This window comes from Notothenia rossii (assembly GCF_949606895.1).
Source record: "Notothenia rossii genome assembly, chromosome: 5".
NCBI lineage: Eukaryota > Metazoa > Chordata > Actinopteri > Perciformes > Nototheniidae > Notothenia > Notothenia rossii.
The window spans coordinates 43,687,189-43,706,767 of record NC_136903.1 but is presented as its reverse complement, the minus strand read 5'-3'; the positions used below and the strand labels follow the sequence as shown (position 1 = coordinate 43,706,767).

Here is a 19,579-nt window from a genome sequence, read left to right as displayed (position 1 = left end):
TTTTGCGTTACTTGCTTTAATTGCTTTGTCAGTTATATTTCCTTTTTGGTCTCCAGCTATTAACCTGATTGATTGAAGTACTTCAATCAACATGTACAATGCACAGTCTTTTAGGATGTATAATTAGGGACATTGAGATAAACAACAAACAGTTTATTTGGTGAATCATCTCATTGTTGTTCTCAAAACCAAATAATACATTGTTATAAATTGTTATATTTGATTTACACATAGAATGTACATGTTTAATATACATACAGATGGAGCACTGAATTTCGGACTCCAGCTTACAGCTTCCTGCCTACCACCAGCCAAAGACTAGTATAGAGGAATGTTAAGCCCTCCCACTATTTCCCAAGAGGGCGTTGCCAGATTTTCAATTTCAGGTTTTAACCAGGAGATGGCGCTTCATTCACAAATACAGAAAGACAAGTTTTATGGACTTTCAGTTGTGTTTTGAAGAGCATTTTAACACATCAATATTTTAGATCAACTAAAGTATATCTAATCTTGTAATTCAATAATATATAGTCTTTATATATTAAATAATCATAATTATAATGTAAATGTTTACATTACACTTCTTTATTTGTTATGCTCATACTTTAACCTTTACAATAGTTTGCTTTAATATGCAGTATATTTTTGTGTTTGCTTCCTCCTGCTCCCTTTCGGACACATACTGTATGATTTATTATTATTATTAATATGAAGATATTATTAAGATAAAATAAGATGTTACTTTATTGATTGAACATTTTAGTTTAGAATGTGCTGTCCCACGGTAATTCAGAAGGCTCACAGGTCACATTCCGACCATTATTTAAAACAATAGGTGCTTTCACACCTTCTACAGTTTGATTTGTATAGAGGGAGCTCTGTCAGTTTTCGAATTACCCATTTGCTTTCGGGGAGCCCTATTTTTCAGAGCACATCCTGCTACTAAATATGTCACACGCACGCTCTGTTGACTGGCGCAGCAGCGCGGATGCGATCAATTGCTATAAAAACACTCTTCTACTAATACAGACGGTGTCACTATGCCGGCGGATGTGGCCGTTGTTGAAGCCTCTTCAGGCTCCGCATCGGCAGGCCTCTCCCTCGGTGTGGAGCTGTCAAACTCGACCCTAACGCCGCTTACAGCCGGCCAACCAGTGCTTGAATTGGGCCGGTACTCACCGGTACGCAGTACCGGCACTTCTGATTTTTACCCATGTGATACCGGCACTTCTTACTGAGTACCGGCACCTTGCCGGTACTCAGTAAAATGCCGGTACTCAGCCGCCGGCAATATACGTATATATTGTAAACGCAACACAGCGCAAATGTGGGTCTGACTCTGCCTCACAGAGGGTGACTGGCTGTCTACATGACGTGGCCTGCCGACATTGCCACTTTCATACAGATCATACTAATGCCCTCGATTGGTCTGTGTGTCATTCAAGCTCGGGAGGGTGTGTGTTGGTGTATGTGTGGCGCGAGCGAGCGAGAAAGCGCGCGCACCGGTTACGTGTATTGTTGTTAGCATCTGGTGCTAGCTAGCTGCGCTAACGGATATAATGAGCTGTTTCAACAACAAGGTGCAGGGAGAGTCCTTTGCTGTCAGACTGAGAGGCTGATAACTACAGCTCTGGTGAGGTAAATTACTCTCTGAGTCTTTAGATAGTTAACTTAGTTTAAGTTATCTCAGTGGGTCTCAAACGGTTCGGTCACCATTTATGTAAACACATATTTCCATTTGAGGGGGTAATGATTAGTAAAATATGCATGAATAATACAAACAAAATGTTAACTAGGTGAAAAAAGGTAAGATAAACTTGTTGAGAGCTAAAACTAGTCTTTGCTGTTGTCTCAAAGAGGAGCAGGGGGGAGAGGAGGGAGACAGGAGAGGCCGATTCAGGAGCCCAGACACACTCACAACTATAAATGAACCAAAAACAAATAAATAAACAAGTTTCAATGTTTTTTCATATTGGATATTGTATGTTATTGGTTATGGCCATGTACTTATGATTTTATGATTATTTAAATGTATACATTTTTGTTTCATATGGGTGTAGTCTCTTTATTTCCCCCTCAAAATGCACCAGATTGATGCATTTAAGTCCAACATTTAAAAAAAAATCTTACCGGGGGAGCATGCCCCCGGACCCCCCTATAGGATTTGAGGCCCGGCCCCACTGTTCCCAAATAGATTTGCATTTTTTTTTAAATAGTAACCCATCTCCATATGTTTCTTTTTGAAACTAGAGGGCTATCACTTTGTGCAGCAACGCTATTGACAAATAAATCCAGCAAAATGGCACAAAAAACTGGTAGTGGCCTCAGGGACGAGGAGTCATTTAACCAGCCAGTAGGAGTCAAGCTTTACTTTCTTTTATATCCATAAAGAAAAAGTAAATCTGTTTACAGTTGTTTCATTATGGATGTTGAGAGGTATCCATATATCTCTTAATTTTGCTCTCAAAGTGCACCAGATTGATGCATCTAACTTCAATATTTAAAAAAAAATGTCATTTGAGTCATTTTGTTTAAGTACAGTGAGCCTTTCTAAAATATACAGTGAAGAGACAAATCCACCATTATTAGGTGGGTTTGGATAGGATATACTATGACTTTGTGCCAAATACTTGTTGCTGATTTAGAGTACTGGCACCTTTTTTATTCCAATTCAAGCACTGCGGCCAACTAAAAGTTGTTTTCCGTTCACGTTGTCCTTTTTAGACTCCTTCGCTTCTTTGCTTGTGAATCCAAAAGCTGTGACGCTTGGCTGTTTTCGTTTTGCCATATTTTTTTATTACACAGCCAGAGTTAAAAAAATATCAATATGAACATTTCAAATACCGCGCCGGCACCACCGCCATAATCATAGCAACGTAAGTAAGAATGCAGCGCCTTCACATACAGATGGCAACACCCAGACATATTCACAAATATAAAACAAATATTCAGAAACTGTAATGAACAATAACTATTATTTATTTCAAGAACTGTTATTTACAGAAACTCAACATTTCTAATCTGGGGGGAGCCAAGCTCCTCCTAGCTCCCCCCCATTTCGAACAGTGTCTGTGGCTGAATGGCCAGCGATTAGGTGCTGCGCATTTGTCATAGGTGATCAGAGCTAACTGCCTGCCGTCAGATTTCATTTAAAAAACAGATCTGATTTTAAGACTATTTCTGCGCTCATAAAGAATGATAAGAATAAGAATAATGCGTATTACATTACATTACATTACATTGCATTTAGCTGACGCTTTTATCCAAAGCGACTTACAATAAGTGCATTCGACCAGGAAGATACAACCTTTAAGAAAACAGAATCATATAAGTACATCAGGTTTCATAGAGCCAAACATTTCAAGTGCTACTCAACTGGCATTTAGAAAGCCAGCCCTTTATTAGTATATAAGTGCTTTGTTAGTAATTCTATCGCTCGAAGTGGAGTCTAAAGAGATGAGTTTTCAGTTTGCGTCGGAAGATGTGTAAGCTGTCTGCTGTCCTGATTTCAATGGGGAGCTCATTCCACCATTTTGGAGCCAGGATAGCAAACCCACGTGTTTTTGCTGACGGGAACTTGGGTCCCCCTCGCAGTGCGGGTGCAGCGAGCTGTTTGGCTGATGCAGAGCGGAGTGCACGTGCTGGGGTGTACGGTTTAACCATGTCCTGGATGTAGGAAGGGCCAGATCCATTCGCAGCATGGTACGCAAGTACCAGTGTCTTGAAGTGGATTCTAGCAGTTACTGGAAGCCAGTGAAGGGAGTGGAGGAGCGGTGTGGTGTGGGAGAATTTGGGAAGGTTGAAGACCAGACGAGCCGCTGCATTCTGGATGAGCTGCAGAGGTCGGATGGCACATGCAGGTAGACCAGCCAGGAGGGAGTTGCAGTAGTCTAGGCGTGAGATGACGAGAGCCTGGACCAGAATCTGCGCTGATGTCTGGGTCAGCTGGGGACGTATCCTCCTGATGTTGTAAAGCGTGTATCTGCAGCAGCGGGTTGTAGCAGAGATGTTTGCAGTGAAGGACAGTTTGTTATCTAGGACCACACCCAGATTCCTTGCAGTCTGAGTCGGGGAAACAACAGAGGTGCCGATGTTGATTGTTAGGTCAAGAGTGGGACAATCTTTTCCCGGAAGGAAGAGCAGTTCAGTCTTGTCAAGGTTGAGCTTGAGGTGATGAGCAGACATCCACCGAGAGATGTCTGCTAGGCAAGCAGAGATGCGTGCGACGACCTGGGTCTCTGAGCGGGGAAAGGACAGAATTAGTTGGGTGTCGTCAGCGTAGCAGTGGTATGAAAAACCATGCGGGCTAATGACAGACCCGAGCGAGTTTGTGTACAGGGAGAAGAGGAGGGGACCAAGAACCGAGCCCTGAGGGACCCCTGTAGTTAATTGACAAGGGTCGCGTATTGAACTGGTTTCATTAATTAGTGAGTTTATTTAATACTAGAACCGCCAATCGGGTCAATTTGTGTGATGTGTGTTGTGTGTGTGCAATGTAACTTTTTTTCAATAAAATATGAAAGTCTCCCAGTCCCTGACTTTTCCTGAAAGTGTGTTATGTAGCACCCTATGTTGTTAAAAATTGCATTCTAATAGCGGGATTTGACGGGTTTAGGTAGGCCTATACAAAAACCTCTGGCGGTTCTAGTGTTAAGGTAATTAGGTACAGTAGAAGCCCTTTTTTTATCAGTAACGAATTTAGCAGTTGAACATAAAAGTCAACTAACTGAGGGTCACTTGCAATGACAGTGTTGTGTCTAACTGTAAGCTTGTCACTCAGAGTAACCTACCGTTAATTTAGCTGCTGGAGAAGAAAGATCAAGGGGGGAGGGGGGAGAGAGCTGTGGTTGATGGGCCATTAGTTGTGTAAATACACAGCTGAGAGCTGCCGTTTCATTCAGACTGTTTAAAAAACTGTAACAACGGACTATTTTTCTTAGCGGATGCATGTCAATTTAAATCAATACATACAACTATTTTTTAAATCAATACATACAACTATTTTTTAAATCAATAAAAAAAAATTCTAAATCCATGAAAGCATTTCAATTAATATTGAGAGTCATGTCGTTACTTTGTTGAGAATTTGGTCGTGTAATAAGCGGGATAATTTGCAGCGACTTGTTCCTTATGGGGAAAATAACACCCGTCATGTGTGTGTAGTAGAGGTGTGTGTGGTTAAAACACTTTCATGAAGTGAAGGAATTTCCTTCTATAAAACAGCTGTGGGCAGCAGTGAGTGTCACGGACATGAATTCATAGATCAAGGCAGACTGGTGCACACACTTTCCTGTCCTGCCAAGCGACACGCCCGTTCTAAGCCGTGTCCCTCACTCCTCACATCCCAAGCATCCCCACAAGTGTGTTATGTTGTTACATCGTTTCAGATGTTATGTTTCAGTTGTGCTCCGTCTATGTTCAGTGATGCAAACTTGTTACCTTTCGGCGAAATTCGCCGTTTTGAATCCAAAATAAGTCGTTTGTGTGATTCATGTAGATCTGCAATACAAATATTTTTGGGGTATGGGGGGGGCTGGGACCCGGAGTAATATGCGGCCGTGAGCTGTTATGTGCCATCATGACACGCATGGTGTTCTTTTTTTATATATTATAATGAAGTACGAGCTGTGTGCACGAGTCTTCCTGCCTGTCGGCTCTGCTCATGGATGTATAATAAGGCTCTGCTGCTCCGAGATGATGGTCTAGCTTCAGCAGCTTCATTACCTACGGGTGCGTTCGTTAATATTAACTGTGCGTCCGGAGTCACTGTGGCACACACTGGACCGCTGGGGAACAGCTGTTAGAACGGGCCGTTCAGGTGTTCAGAGCACAGCTCCCTGTCGGAGTGGCAGAGCGTGATGTGAACTGAAAAGTTTTTCTGTGGCAATATTATTTAAGGAATCGTTGAGCTAGCTAGCTAGCATACATTGTCACTATCTGCTAACGTTAGCTTTAGCCTTCTATTTCTAATAGTTTTTTTCATAGGCTATAAACAGAGGTGGTATAAGTATATATATTGTACTTGAGTAAAAGTAGAAGTACTCAGATCTTGTACTTGAGTAAAAGTAATAGTCCCAGAGTCTAGGAATACTCTGTTACAGTAAAAGTCCTGCATTCAAAATGTTCCTCAAGTAAAAGTAGAAAAGTATTATCATCAAAATATAGTGAAAGTAGCGACAGTAAAAGTAGTCATTGTGCAGATTGGTCCATTTCAGAATAATAGATATGTTTTATAATGATTGATCATGAAAGTGTTCTCAAAGCTGCTAAAGGTGCAGCTAGTTTGAATGACTTTGTATACTGCAGGGTAGCTTGTGGATTTACTCCAGGTGGAACTAAAGTCTGATTTAACACTTGATTATATTTCACTTAATTAATCCAGATCTGTGAAGTAACTAAAGGTATTAAATACATGTAGTGGAGTCAAAGTACACCATGTACCTCTGAACTGTAGTGGAGTAGAAGAACAAAGTAGCAAAACATTGAAATACTTAAATAAAGTACAAGTATCTCAAAATTGTGCCCAAGTATAGTACTTGTTGAGTTTATGAACTTAGTTACTTTACACCATGTGGCTATAAAGATAAAAAGACTTAAGCCTTGCACAGAGGCCTGAAAATACATTTTCAAAATGCTCAACAGTGCTGCCAAAATTATAAACTGACTGCTCCACAATTTGAAATAAATGCTTTTATATATTTCTATTATGTGACTCTTTGGCGTTTCTGTTATTATTAACACTGCTGCTTTAGTTGTTCTGACTGCTAAAATCCTCTGTCATTCCGTGGGGTGGGGGAGCCGGGGGCTCGGATCCTTGTCACCTTTTTCATACCTGATGAGTTTGCATCCCTGTATGTTAAAAAGCCTCAGTCACCTTAATTCATGTAATAAAAACATCTCAGGTCAGTAACACTCAAAGCTAAATGTGCAATACCATGTTCAGCTATGTTACTATTTATAATGTTATTGTTGTTACATCAGAAGATGTACATATTGAAATGATTTCTTAACTTACAGTAGGCTATTTTTTACAATGTGTGTTGGAAGGATTTATTAAATTACAATGAATATTGTCATTGTTGAAGGCTTTTAGAGAAGGGTGAACTATAATCCTGAATTACATAAAATGTTATACCTAAAAACATAAAAGCCACAATAAATAAGTCACAATTATTGTAATTATTTTTACCTCCCGTATTGCTTTCAACCCACCAGCTTTTATGGTGTTGTTACGTCACTAACTGTAAGCTTGTCACATACAGTCTATGGTCACTCAGAGTAACCTACTGTTAATTTAGCTGCTGGAGAAGAAAGATCAGGGGGGGAGGGGGGGAGAGAGCTGTGGTTGATGGGCCATTAGTTGTGTAAATACACAGCTGAGAGCTGCCGTTTCATTCAGACTGTTTAAAAAACTGTAACAACGGACTATTTTTCTTAGCGGATGCATGTGAATTTAAATCAATACATACAACTATTTTTTAAATCAATAAAAACATTTTCTAAATCCATAAAAGCATTTCAATTAATATTGGGAGTCATGTCGTTACTTTGTTGAGAATGTGGCCATGTAATAAGCGGGATAATTTGCAGCGACTTGTTCTTTATGGGGAAAATAACACCCTTCATCCAGATGAGGATCCCTCCGCTACACTTTGGGATCCTGATCGACCGACGAAACTCCATTAAAATATACATATTTTTGGTGAATTACTGAGTTTAGGCACGTTAATAACGTTTTAATGAAGTTGAATACAGTATATTCATATGTGTCAGTGATTTCATGTCAATTCGGCGAACATAAACATAAATGATCGTGGTGAAGATGATGATTAAATTAGGATTAAAAATCGAGAGCCGGGCTGCATTTCCTCCCGTTCGTTTTTTTTGAATAACAAAATTATTTTGTTAAATAACAACATGTTGATGTTTTGTAAATGATTACATGTCTCTTATTTAGCACAGAGTATGATATCCGTGACATATGGATCTTAACAAAGTTCCGCTGTACATCCAGCGTACTGTATCTGACTTTATTTCACATGAGCTCCAGTGTGGAACCCCACTGCACCTCCTGGTGGATCAATGATCCATTGCAGCTGGCTTCATTATAAATACATTTATCTATCACGGGGGCGGTCTCAAGTCAAGCTGGAGGTTTTCCCTTGAGCGAGGGCAGATCACGTACCAATCACGGCCCTCGCGTTTCAAACTGTCCGAAATGAATCGCTCCATCTGTAGTTAAATCATAAAAAAATGGTTGTGTTGTATGATTTCTTAATACTGTATGTTATAACCGTTTGCATAACTTGATTTTATGTTCTGTTGTCCATGCTTTTCATGTTAGACTAACCCCAACGCTCTAGAGTCAAGACATACACCCTTATGGTGGCCTTTTACTTGTATTGTGGTGAAACACATAAGTAAACCATTGCCAGAGAGGACCATTTCATTGTTTTAAAAACAATGTTATTGATGTGGTTGGTTGATGAAAAGAGGTGATTGGATGAGACGTAAAAGAGGTGATTGGATGAGACGTTATCCAATCCCCGCCCTCAGGGCCGGCTCTAGACAATTTGCAGCCCTAGGCGAGATTTTAGCTGGCGCCCCCCCCCCCCCCCCATAGAATATATAAAGAACAAATTAAAAATCTCTACAAAAGACGAATACACTACAAAAACAGAAACTTATTGACATAGGCAAAAAGGCTTACCAATAACCAATAACCTACCATAGCCAATAAATGTAACTTATTTTATTTTTGCTGTTCATTCATATCTTATTTGACCTAGTTAACACTCATTTATGTATTCATATTTTTATCTCTCCAGTTTTTAAACAATATTTTTTGTTTACTGTCTTATAGTATACATTGAAAACACCAACCCCCCCACCCTACACACAAATACAAAAACCACACTTGCTTTAGTTATAATTCAACAAACATCTTTTAATAAACAAGTAGCTTCCGCAGAAGGAGTTATATACATATTTTTAAAGAACACTTAAGAACACACGTATTGTAATAATAAATAAATAAAATAAAATAAATGAAAAAATATTAACAAATACATAAAAACGATTTATACAAAAAAAGAACAATTACATTTCTGTTTTTGAACACACATATTGTAATAATAAATAAATACCTTACTGACTTGCTTGACTTAAACACTCAGAATTGCACTCGTCTTGACTTCTTTGCTGCAAAGTCATCGATAACATCCTCATATGACAGCTGACGAGAAACATCACTGTTAATGCTGATGATGGCAAGTCCACTGAGGCGTTCTTGGACCATTGTAGACCTCAGGTAGGTTTTAATTAACTTCAGCTTTGAGAAGCTTCTTTCTGCTGAAGCCACTGTCACTGGCATAGTGACTGCGATCCTGAGGGCCACCCACATATTAGGATAAACCTCCCTCAGGTTCTTCCTTTCCAAGAACACCAACAGTTCCAGGGTGGTCATTGTGGGTGAGGGGAGAGTTGGAAAGTTCATCAGCTCCAGTGCCAACTCTTTTCCATCTATGTCTGACTGTCCGCCAGAGCTCAGGGTGTTGCTCAGTGTTTGACACTGCTTTGTCAGCTCGTTTCTGGGCACTTCGGGGAAGTTGACAAGCACCCCAAACTTTGCCTGAACTTCTTCCAGGTGTTCAAAACGCTCATTGAGGGAAGTGATGCAAACATCAACCACCCTGTTGAAAAATGTAACTTCCATCTTTTTTAGGGCATTGGCCATTGGCTCATCAGGTGCTTCATAAGAGAACTGCCTCTTGGTTGACCTCAGCCTCTTCTCCTTGAGGAAAGCATCCACATCCATGTCCTCACACATGTCTTTAGCACTGATCTGAGCAGAGGCAAATCCAGTGGCTCTGTAGTCTTCCAGGGTGGCCTTTGTCTTTCTCAGGAGGTCAACTGCGATGTCAAGTTGCATTGACACAGACTGCATGACCTTACTGACCTGTTTGACTTTACTGAGGATGTCGTACCACACCACAGTGCAAATGGAGAAGCGGTAGGACCCCACTTCCTCAGCCAAAGACTGTGCCTCTATTTTGATCATTATGTCAGTGGCCTTGTCCCTCACCTCCAAAAGTGCATCTCGAACATGTTGAGCCTGATATCGCACAGCTTCCACACTGTTGACCCGGCTCTCCCACCTGGTTTCAGACCATGATTTCAAGGTAGTGGTGACATGGCTCATCAAAATGTCCCAGCGCTTTGTGGATGCTGAAAACAATGTAAAAAGCTAGTATCCAGTGGCATCTAGGGAGCTTTTCGCTGCATCAGCTAACACCAGATTGAGAGTGTGTGCGCCACATGGCACGAATAGTGTCCTCGGGTTTAGTTAAAGTAACTTGGACTGAACTCCTTTGTTTTTCCCTCGCATATTGGCACCATTGTCATAAGACTGTCCCCTACAGTCCTCAAAGGGGATGTTCAGTTATTGGAGCCTGTCCAGGATGAGGGATGACAAACTCTCGCCAGTTGATTCCTCAGCGACAAGGAACCCCATGAAGTGTTCCTTAACTTGTGGCATCTCCTCCATTGTAACAATCCTTAAGATGACTGATCACTGCTCTGTGTGGCTAATGTCAGGTGTGCAGTCCAGAATGATAGAATAATATTTAGCCTTCTTAATTTTTTCAATCATGTGGGCACTGATTCTCTCACCGATACATTCAATGAGTTCATTTTGAATATTTTTTCCGAGATATGTGGTATGGCTTGCACCCCTTTTGACTTTAGCAACGTGTTCTTTCATTACAGGGTCAAACATTGCCATCAGCTCCACTTCTTTAAGGAAGTTGCCATTGTTGGGTTTGTTGAGTGTGTCACATGTTCCCCTGAGGCCCATGTTTCTCTCAGCTAATGATTGAATGATGGCGACCAACCTTGTTACCACCTCACGCCATCTCTTCCTTTCTATGTCTGTAAGCGCCATCTCAGTCCTATCAATAGTTTGCCCCTTTTGTAATCGAAACTCTAACTCTTTCCATGATTCAATGTGTTTAGTATGTTCTGGAGTGTTCTCGTGTGTTTTCAGTAATTGGTGGCAATTTTTCCAGTCATTTAGTCCTGCACTGATTAATTTGTATTCCTTCTGGGAGAACAGCTTGCAGCAAAAACAGTAAAGGCTGTCGTTTTTCTGTGAGTACAATAGCCAGCTTCTTTTGATTCTTTCCCCATTTACCAGTTTTCCATAAAAGTATTGGTGGTGGCAGCTTCTCCCATCCTGTCTTTTTGGAAAAATGAAGTGTGGTTTTACCTGATAGGGTCCTCTGCTCACAAACTCTGTTCTTACCTTATCAGACATGGATGGCCAGTCGGCAGGGTCATAAGCTGCTGCCTTTGTGGCGTCACGTGCTGCAGACTGTGTTGTGGTACTCGGGATCAATGTTTCCCCTGCAGATTGTGTAGCAGCAGGTTCACTTGGGACAGGTCGTGATATGTTTTCACCTGCAGACAGTCAAACATGCATGGATACAGTCGGACACCCACTGTGTGTGTGTGTGTGTGTGTGTGTGTGTGTGTGTGTGTGTGTGTGTGTGTGTGTGTGTGTGTGTGTGTGTGTGTGTGTGTGTGTGTGTGTGTGTGTGTGTTTTACATTAACATGTACATTATTAGTAAGAGAAGTGCTATTGTAATGTGCAATAATAAACTGGACTCACGTGCTGCAGACTGTGTTGTGGTACTCGGGACCAATGTCTCTCCTGCAGATTGTGTAGCAGCAGGTTCACTTGGGACAGGTAGTAGTGATACGTTTTCACCTGCAGACAGTCGAACATGCATGGATACAGTCAGACACCCACTGTTTTACATTAACATGTACATTATAAGTGATATAGGTGCTATTGTAATGTGCAGGTGTGAACATGTGTATGAACTACCCACAACCCTAATAAACTCAACAGGCAATATCACAAAACACTTGACTGAACTCACCTGCTACAGGCAGTGATGCAGTAGACTCAGGTTGTGCAGTGGTGGGAGTGGGATTACCCAGATATTTTAACAATGCACCTGGAAATTACACAGAGAATAATGTAGTAGGTATCTATCTGCAATAATACTGAGCAGTTCAGACTAGCTGACATAGTTTCCTGTGCCCAAATATGCAAAATATATTTTTTAAGTGATAACCTAGCTAGTTAATGATTTAGCAGAATTATTGTTGTGTCCATTACCATTTGTAAGCTAAAGATGTAACAAAATAGATAGCTTTAATAATAATAAATATATATAAAGAATACAAGAAAAACCACACAGTGCAGTTGGTGTAAAAAGAGCTATCAAGCTAGATGGTAAAGCAGCTCATCTGCTAGCTTCTATCATACTATATATCAGCTGCTATCATTAGCTAACGTTAGCTAGCTAGCTTAATACCGTTGCTTGAAAAATGCCAATAAACAAAAACAGTCATCAGACATAGGCCTACCTCTGTTTTCCTGGAGTTTTTCCTCCTCTCTCTTTCTTCGCCTTTTCCAATGCGCCCCAGACGGCTTTTTGTTGGGATTGCCCCGCTTCATGTTGTGACAGTGAAGTTCTAATTCTCGTTCAAAACGCGAAACACAAATGGACAGAACCAAAGAAAACATAGAGAGGGGTGGTGCAGTGTTGGGGCGCCCCTACGTTTTATTTTTCATATTCTCAAAAAAACAAATGAATCCTGATCTGAGCGGCGCCTAAAAAAAAGGAATCTGGGGGGCGCCTACAAAAATAAAAAAATATACATAGGCCTATTAAAAAAAAATTTTTTTTTAAATCTGGACTGCACCCCTGCGCTCCCTCTACAGTTCAGCGCCCTAGGCGAACATTTATAACGCCAGTGCGGCGGGCCGGCCCTGCCCGCCCTTTCCGGCACATTCCCCGGGGGGGGGGAGGAGTACAAAGGCTGGGAACGGAGATCATTCGGGAGGCTCTGTGTTGGGAGACAGACGCCTCTAGCCTTGCGATACTTCTTGTGTGTGTTATACTGTTAGCTCCCCCTGTAATCCGCAGATACTTAGCCGAGTGCAAGTAGAGTGTTGTAACTTCGTATTGTGTAATATTGTGATCTGTTTAACCAGTATTAGCTTAGACCAAGGTGAGTAGCACCTGTTGACCAGCTGTTGTGATCTGTTTAACCCGTATTAGCTTAGACCCAGGTGAGTAGCACCTGTTGACCAGCTGTTGTGATCTGTTTAACAAGTATTAGCTTAGACCCAGGTGAGTAGCACCTGTAGACCAGCTACAACTGTGTGTGTGTGCAGCTTCTTGAGTCACCATTCGTACCCCGTGTAACGGGAGGGTTTTGTTGTGTTTATAAACTTCCTTGTTAAAGTTCTCTCTTGGTGTAATAAAACCACTTATAATTATTACCAATACCACTCTGGTCGTGTTATTTCCCCTTTGGCCCCCCATAGCCCAATAGGGAACGTAACACGTGGGGGCTCGTGTCCGGGATACTTTGAATAGAATCCCTGGGGTTATAGGTGGTTTTGTTATAGCAACAAACACTTTTGTAAATACGGGTTGGCAGTACACCCGAGAATGGCAGCCTTCGCCTTAGAGTCGTTCTTAGTTTGGCCGTCCTATGAAGACGCTGGACCAGTGTAAAAAGGACGACTTGATAGAAATAGCGCGGCACTTCAGTCTTGTGGTGAGTCGGCAGATGTTAAAGGAAGAATTGAAGGCATTGGTGGGGGATGAGATGGTGAGAAGGGAATTACTAGTACTGGCTGTGCCCGCTGAGTTCTGAAGTATTATTTGAGTTATTTGAAGTATTAAAGTAACGTGTTATGGCAGGAAAGTTCAATCTGGTATATTCATTTTAATGTCACCTTATATAGAATGTGTGTTAAACTTGTGATTTCTGCATTGAGTGACTTCTGCCTAGCAGATACCATGAAGAGGCCCCTAGGGTCTCTCTGTTAATTATCAATAGTCCTTGCAATTAACAGAGGAAGTCCCAGATACATTTTCAGATAATGTAGTTAAAGTCTTGTAGAATTAATGTTTACCTCCTACACATCCTGCAGGCCTTGAGACTTGGGTCACCCAGCAGTAACCAAGATAAACGTCCTTTTGAGCTTATCAATAAAATGTATTCATTCCTAGTAAGCTGACTTTGGGGTGAAGGGAAGTTCAGGGAAGCCATTAAGCCACAAGAACAATTAAACTTCTGTTAATCAACCAAAACTCATGACTTTCAGGGGACAGGACATTCTGACCTATAACAAGGGTCACTTCATAGAGAATATGTGTGTGTATTCCTTACTGTATAATCATTTATCAACTATTCCTGTATTGGTGTTTTATTTGATTCCTCTGCTTTTATTCTTTCATATGTGGGTACTGGAGGGCTACAAACATTGTGGAGAAATTAGCTTAAACATGTTTTATTACTCTATGGGAAATGGAAGCAGCTTTTATGACAGGGACGAGAGAGCTGGGGGAGGGGACATTCTTACGGAGATTTGCAGCATGTCAAATGATCAGGGAAATCTACTTGTTTTAAATAGATGTGTGTGGTTGATTACTTTGTATTAATAATAACAGTATGTGTAAAGGAAGCTGGAAATATGCAATGTGAAACCTTTTATTTGAAATAAAGATTCTGCAGGGAATATTCTTAAAGAACAATAGCTCAAGTGTCTGGAAGAGCTGCAGGCTAAATGAGTGTGCGGTACTTTTTAACTGCTTGAGATCAGAGCTGATGTTTTCCTCTTGTTATTATTGTTTGAGGTTAAGGTAACTCACATGTGTTATTTGTATAATCCAACTATAAAAAACTATATCTTAAAACTATCTTTATAAAATGCCAAAAGTATGTGAAACTTGCAAGGAGGGGTTTGTTATCTCGAATGTAAGGGTCGCCTCTGGCTCGCGCTGATTGGCTGTCTTTTCTAAGTGGAGGACCCCTCGGGGGGGGGGGGGGGGGCAGCCGCATAGCTCCTCCTGGGGTTTTGGATATAAGCCTATGTTTTCTTTAGACCAGCCTCTTCTTTTCTTCAAACTGACCAGATCCGTGGGATTGGAGGAAGAGCAGGAAGTACTTCCTTTGTGTTTGTATTTGTATTTGTATTGTTACTTTTTATCATTAAAACAAGATTATTGTTTAACTTGCATTCTGGTGTTTCTTAATCCCTTCCTTTTTACGAATTTACCCAGCTTATCAAACGACACGTGGAGACGAGGTTGGTTTTAAACATCCTCCAAATCTCCAACAGTTCCCAGGGTCTAACGCCTTAACTGAAGACCCGTTAAATCAGAGGCAGGCGGCGGGGTTTACATTTAGCCAAGAAAAGAGTGATGGCAGCGAGGGGGGCGAGCCGTGTGAAGCACTGCTCAGGCCGCCTCGTAAATGTCCACCCTCTCCGGTTGGTAGTACAGATTCCCGGGAAGGGAATAAACTTAAAGTCCGCCTCGCCCGACTTCAGTTAGAAGCAAAAGACAGGCAACAAGACAGGCAACTTCATTTAGAGGACAGCTTAAGTTACGACCTGGTGAAGCGTGCCATACTTACAGATGGAGCGATTCATTTCGGACTCTAGAGCGTTGGGGTTAGTCTAACATGAAAAGCATGGACAACAGAACATAAAATCAAGTTATGCAAACGGTTATAACATACAGTATTAAGAAATCATACAACACAACCATTTTTTTATGATTTAACTACAGATGGAGCGATTCATTTCGGACAGTTTGAAACGCGAGGGCCGTGATTGGTACGTGATCTGCCCTCGCTCAAGGGAAAACCTCCAGCTTGACTTGAGACCGCCCCCGTGATAGATAAATGTATTTATAATGAAGCCAGCTGCAATGGATCATTGATCCACCAGGAGGTGCAGTGGGGTTCCACACTGGAGCTCATGTGAAATAAAGTCAGATACAGTACGCTGGATGTACAGCGGAACTTTGTTAAGATCCATATGTCACGGATATCATACTCTGTGCTAAATAAGAGACATGTAATCATTTACAAAACATCAACATGTTGTTATTTAACAAAATAATTTTGTTATTCAAAAAAAACGAACGGGAGGAAATGCAGCCCGGCTCTCGATTTTTAATCCTAATTTAATCATCATCTTCACCACGATCATTTATGTTTATGTTCGCCGAATTGACATGAAATCACTGACACATATGAATATACTGTATTCAACTTCATTAAAACGTTATTAACGTGCCTAAACTCAGTAATTCACCAAAAATATGTATATTTTAATGGAGTTTCGTCGGTCGATCAGGATCCCAAAGTGTAGCGGAGGGATCCTCATCTGGATGAAGGGTGTTATTTTCCCCATAAAGAACAAGTCGCTGCAAATTATCCCGCTTATTACATGGCCACATTCTCAACAAAGTAACGACATGACTCCCAATATTAATTGAAATGCTTTTATGGATTTAGAAAATGTTTTTATTGATTTAAAAAATAGTTGTATGTATTGATTTAAATTCACATGCATCCGCTAAGAAAAATAGTCCGTTGTTACAGTTTTTTAAACAGTCTGAATGAAACGGCAGCTCTCAGCTGTGTATTTACACAACTAATGGCCCATCAACCACAGCTCTCTCCCCCCCTCCCCCCCTGATCTTTCTTCTCCAGCAGCTAAATTAACAGTAGGTTACTCTGAGTGACCATAGACTGTATGTGACAAGCTTACAGTTAGTGACGTAACAACACCATAAAAGCTGGTGGGTTGAAAGCAATACGGGAGGTAAAAATAATTACAATAATTGTGACTTATTTATTGTGGCTTTTATGTTTTTAGGTATAACATTTTATGTAATTCAGGCTTATAGTTCACCCTTCTCTAAAAGCCTTCAACAATGACAATATTCATTGTAATTTAATAAATCCTTCCAACACACATTGTAAAAAATAGCCTACTGTAAGTTAAGAAATCATTTCAATATGTAGCCTACATCTTCTGATGTAACAACAATAACATTATAAATAGTAACATAGCTGAACATGGTATTGCACATTTAGCTTTGAGTGTTACTGACCTGAGATGTTTTTATTACATGAATTAAGGTGACTGAGGCTTTTTAACATACAGGGATGCAAACTCATCAGGTATGAAAAAGGTGACAAGGATCCGAGCCCCCGGCTCCCCCACCCCACGGAATGACAGAGGATTTTAGCATACAGAACAACTAAAGCAGCAGTGTTAATAATAACAGAAACGCCAAAGAGTCACATAATAGAAATATATAAAAGCATTTATTTCAAATTGTGGAGCAGTCAGTTTATAATTTTGGCAGCACTGTTGAGCATTTTGAAAATGTATTTTCAGGCCTCTGTGCAAGGCTTAAGTCTTTTTATCTTTATAGCCACATGGTGTAAAGTAACTAAGTTCATAAACTCAACAAGTACTATACTTGGGCACAATTTTGAGATTCTTGTACTTTATTTAAGTATTTCAATGTTTTGCTACTTTGTTCTTCTACTCCACTACAGTTCAGAGGTACATGCTGTACTTTTCCTCAACTCCATGTATGTAATACCTTTAGTTACTTTACAGATGTGGATGAATGATGTGAAATATAATCAAGTGTTAAATCAGACTTTAGTTCCACCTGGAGTAAATCCACAAGCTACCCTGCAGTATACAAAGTCATTCAAACTAGCTGCACCTTTAGCAGCTTTGAGAACACTTTCATGATCAATCATTATAAAACATATCATATCTATTATTCTGAAATGGACCAATCTGCACAATGACTACTTTTACTGTCGCTACTTTCACTATATTTTGATGATAATACTTTTCTACTTTTACTTGAGGAACATTTTTAATGCAGGACTTTTACTGTAACAGAGTATTCCTAGACCCTGAGACTATTACTTTTACTCAAGTACAAGATCTGAGTACTTCCAATTTTACTCAAGTACAATATATATACTTATACCACCTCTGTTTATAGCCTATGAAAAAAACTATTAGAAATAGAAGGCTAAAGCTAACGTTAGCAGATAGTGACAATGTATGCTAGCTAGCTAGCTCAACGATTTCTTACATAATATTGCCACAGAAAAACTTTTCAGTTCACATCACGCTCTGCCGCTCCGACAGGGAGCTGTGCTCTGAACACCTGAACGGCCCGTTCTAACAGCTGTTCACCAGCGGTCCAGTGTGTGCCACAGTGACTCCGGACGCACAGTTAATATTAACGAACGCACCCGTAGGTAATGAAGCTGCTGAAGCTAGACCATCATCTCGGAGCAGCAGAGCCTTATTATACATCCATGAGCAGAGCCGACAGGCAGGAAGACTCGTGCACACAGCTCGTACTTCATTATAATATATAAAAAAAGAACACCATGCGTGTCATGATGGCACATAACAGCTCACGGCCGCATATTACTCCGGGTCCCAGCCCCCACCATACCCCAAAAATATTTGTATTGCAGATCTACATGAATCACACAAACGACTTATTTTGGATTCAAAACGGCGAATTTCGCCGAAAGGTAACAAGTTTGCATCACTGAACATAGACGGAGCACAACTGAAACATAACATCTGAAACGATGTAACAACATAACACACTTGTGGGGATGCTTGGGATGTGAGGAGTGAGGGACACGGCTTAGAACGGGCGTGTCGCCTGGCAGGACAGGAGAGTGTGTGCACCAGTCTGCCTTGATCTATGAATTCATGTCTGTGACACTCACTGCTGCCCACAGCTGTTTTATAGAAGGAAATTCCTTCACTTCATGAAAGTGTTTTAACCACACACACCTCTACTACACACACATGACGGGTGTTATTTTCCCCATAAGGAACAAGTCGCTGCAAATTATCCCACTTATTACACGACCAAATTCTCAACAAAGTAACGACATGACTCTCAATATTAATTGAAATGCTTTTATGGATTTAGATTTTTTTTTTATTGATTTAAAAAATAGTTGTATGTATTGATTTAAAAAATAGTTATATGTATTGATTTAAATTGACATGCATCCGCTAAGAAAAATAGTCCGTTGTTACAGTTTTTTAAACAGTCTGAATGAAACGGCAGCTCTCAGCTGTGTATTTACACAACTAATGGCCCATCAACCACAGCTCTCTCCCCCCTCCCCCCTTGATCTTTCTTCTCCAGCAGCTAAATTAACGGTAGGTTACTCTGAGTGACAAGCTTACAGTTAGACACAACACTGTCATTGCAAGTGACCCTCAGTTAGTTGACTTTTATGTTCAACTGCTAAATTCGTTACTGATAAAAAAAGGGCTTCTACTGTACCTAATTACCTTAACACTAGAACCGCCAGAGGTTTTTGTATAGGCCTACCTAAACCCGTCAAATCCCGCTATTAGAATGCAATTTTTAACAACATAGGGTGCTACATAACACACTTTCAGGAAAAGTCAGGGACTGGGAGACTTTAATATTTTATTGAAAAAAAGTTACATTGCACACACACAACAACACATGACACAAATTGACCCGATTGGCGGTTCTAGTATTAAATAAACTCACTAATTAATGAAACCAGTTCAATACGCATTATTCTTATTCTTATCATTCTTTATGAGCGCAGAAATAGTCTTAAAATCAGATCTGTTTTTTAAATGAAATCTGA

The 19,579-nt window shown here is 40.5% G+C and overlaps 2 protein-coding genes across 4 annotated transcripts; both read right to left on the bottom strand.

The window, feature by feature from the left end:
- Positions 1-3,178: 3,178 nt before the first annotated feature.
- On the bottom strand, positions 3,179-4,881 carry LOC307040768 (uncharacterized protein). The gene is made up of 2 exons (XM_079683891.1): positions 4,319-4,881; positions 3,179-4,238 (listed from the first exon to the last, which is right to left on the bottom strand). Exon 2 carries the CDS (start codon positions 4,183-4,185, stop codon positions 3,430-3,432), a length of 756 nt encoding a protein of 251 aa, XP_079540017.1. The 5' UTR covers positions 4,186-4,238; positions 4,319-4,881; the 3' UTR covers positions 3,179-3,429.
- Positions 4,882-9,008: 4,127 nt separating this feature from the next.
- On the bottom strand, positions 9,009-12,841 carry LOC307038400 (uncharacterized protein). 3 transcript variants are annotated; one of them, XM_079679780.1, is made up of 4 exons: positions 12,437-12,841; positions 11,944-12,021; positions 11,670-11,768; positions 9,009-11,457 (listed from the first exon to the last, which is right to left on the bottom strand). In XM_079679780.1, exons 1-4 carry the CDS (start codon positions 12,594-12,596, stop codon positions 10,571-10,573), a joined length of 1,224 nt encoding a protein of 407 aa, XP_079535906.1. In that variant the 5' UTR covers positions 12,597-12,841; the 3' UTR covers positions 9,009-10,570. The 3 variants fall into 2 exon arrangements, with proteins under 3 accessions (XP_079535906.1, XP_079535907.1, XP_079535908.1); XM_079679782.1 differs by lacking the exons at positions 11,944-12,021; positions 12,437-12,841 and having other exon boundaries at positions 11,670-11,920.
- Positions 12,842-19,579: the final 6,738 nt, after the last annotated feature.

What these genes read in the sequence shown, in the direction of transcription:
- LOC307038400 (XM_079679780.1), bottom strand. Translation starts at nt 12,596, where the DNA reads ATGTTTTCTTTGGTTCTGTCCATTTGTGTTTCGCGTTTTGAACGAGAA. An exon ending in TGCATCACTGCCTGTAGCAG is followed by an intron (nt 11,769 to 11,943) that starts GTGAGTTCAGTC and finishes GACTGTCTGCAG; the next exon opens with GTGAAAACGTATCACTACTA. An exon ending in CACAACACAGTCTGCAGCAC is followed by an intron (nt 11,458 to 11,669) that starts GTGAGTCCAGTT and finishes GACTGTCTGCAG; the next exon opens with GTGAAAACATATCACGACCT.
- LOC307040768 (XM_079683891.1), bottom strand. Translation starts at nt 4,185, where the DNA reads ATGTCTGCTCATCACCTCAAGCTCAACCTTGACAAGACTGAACTGCTC.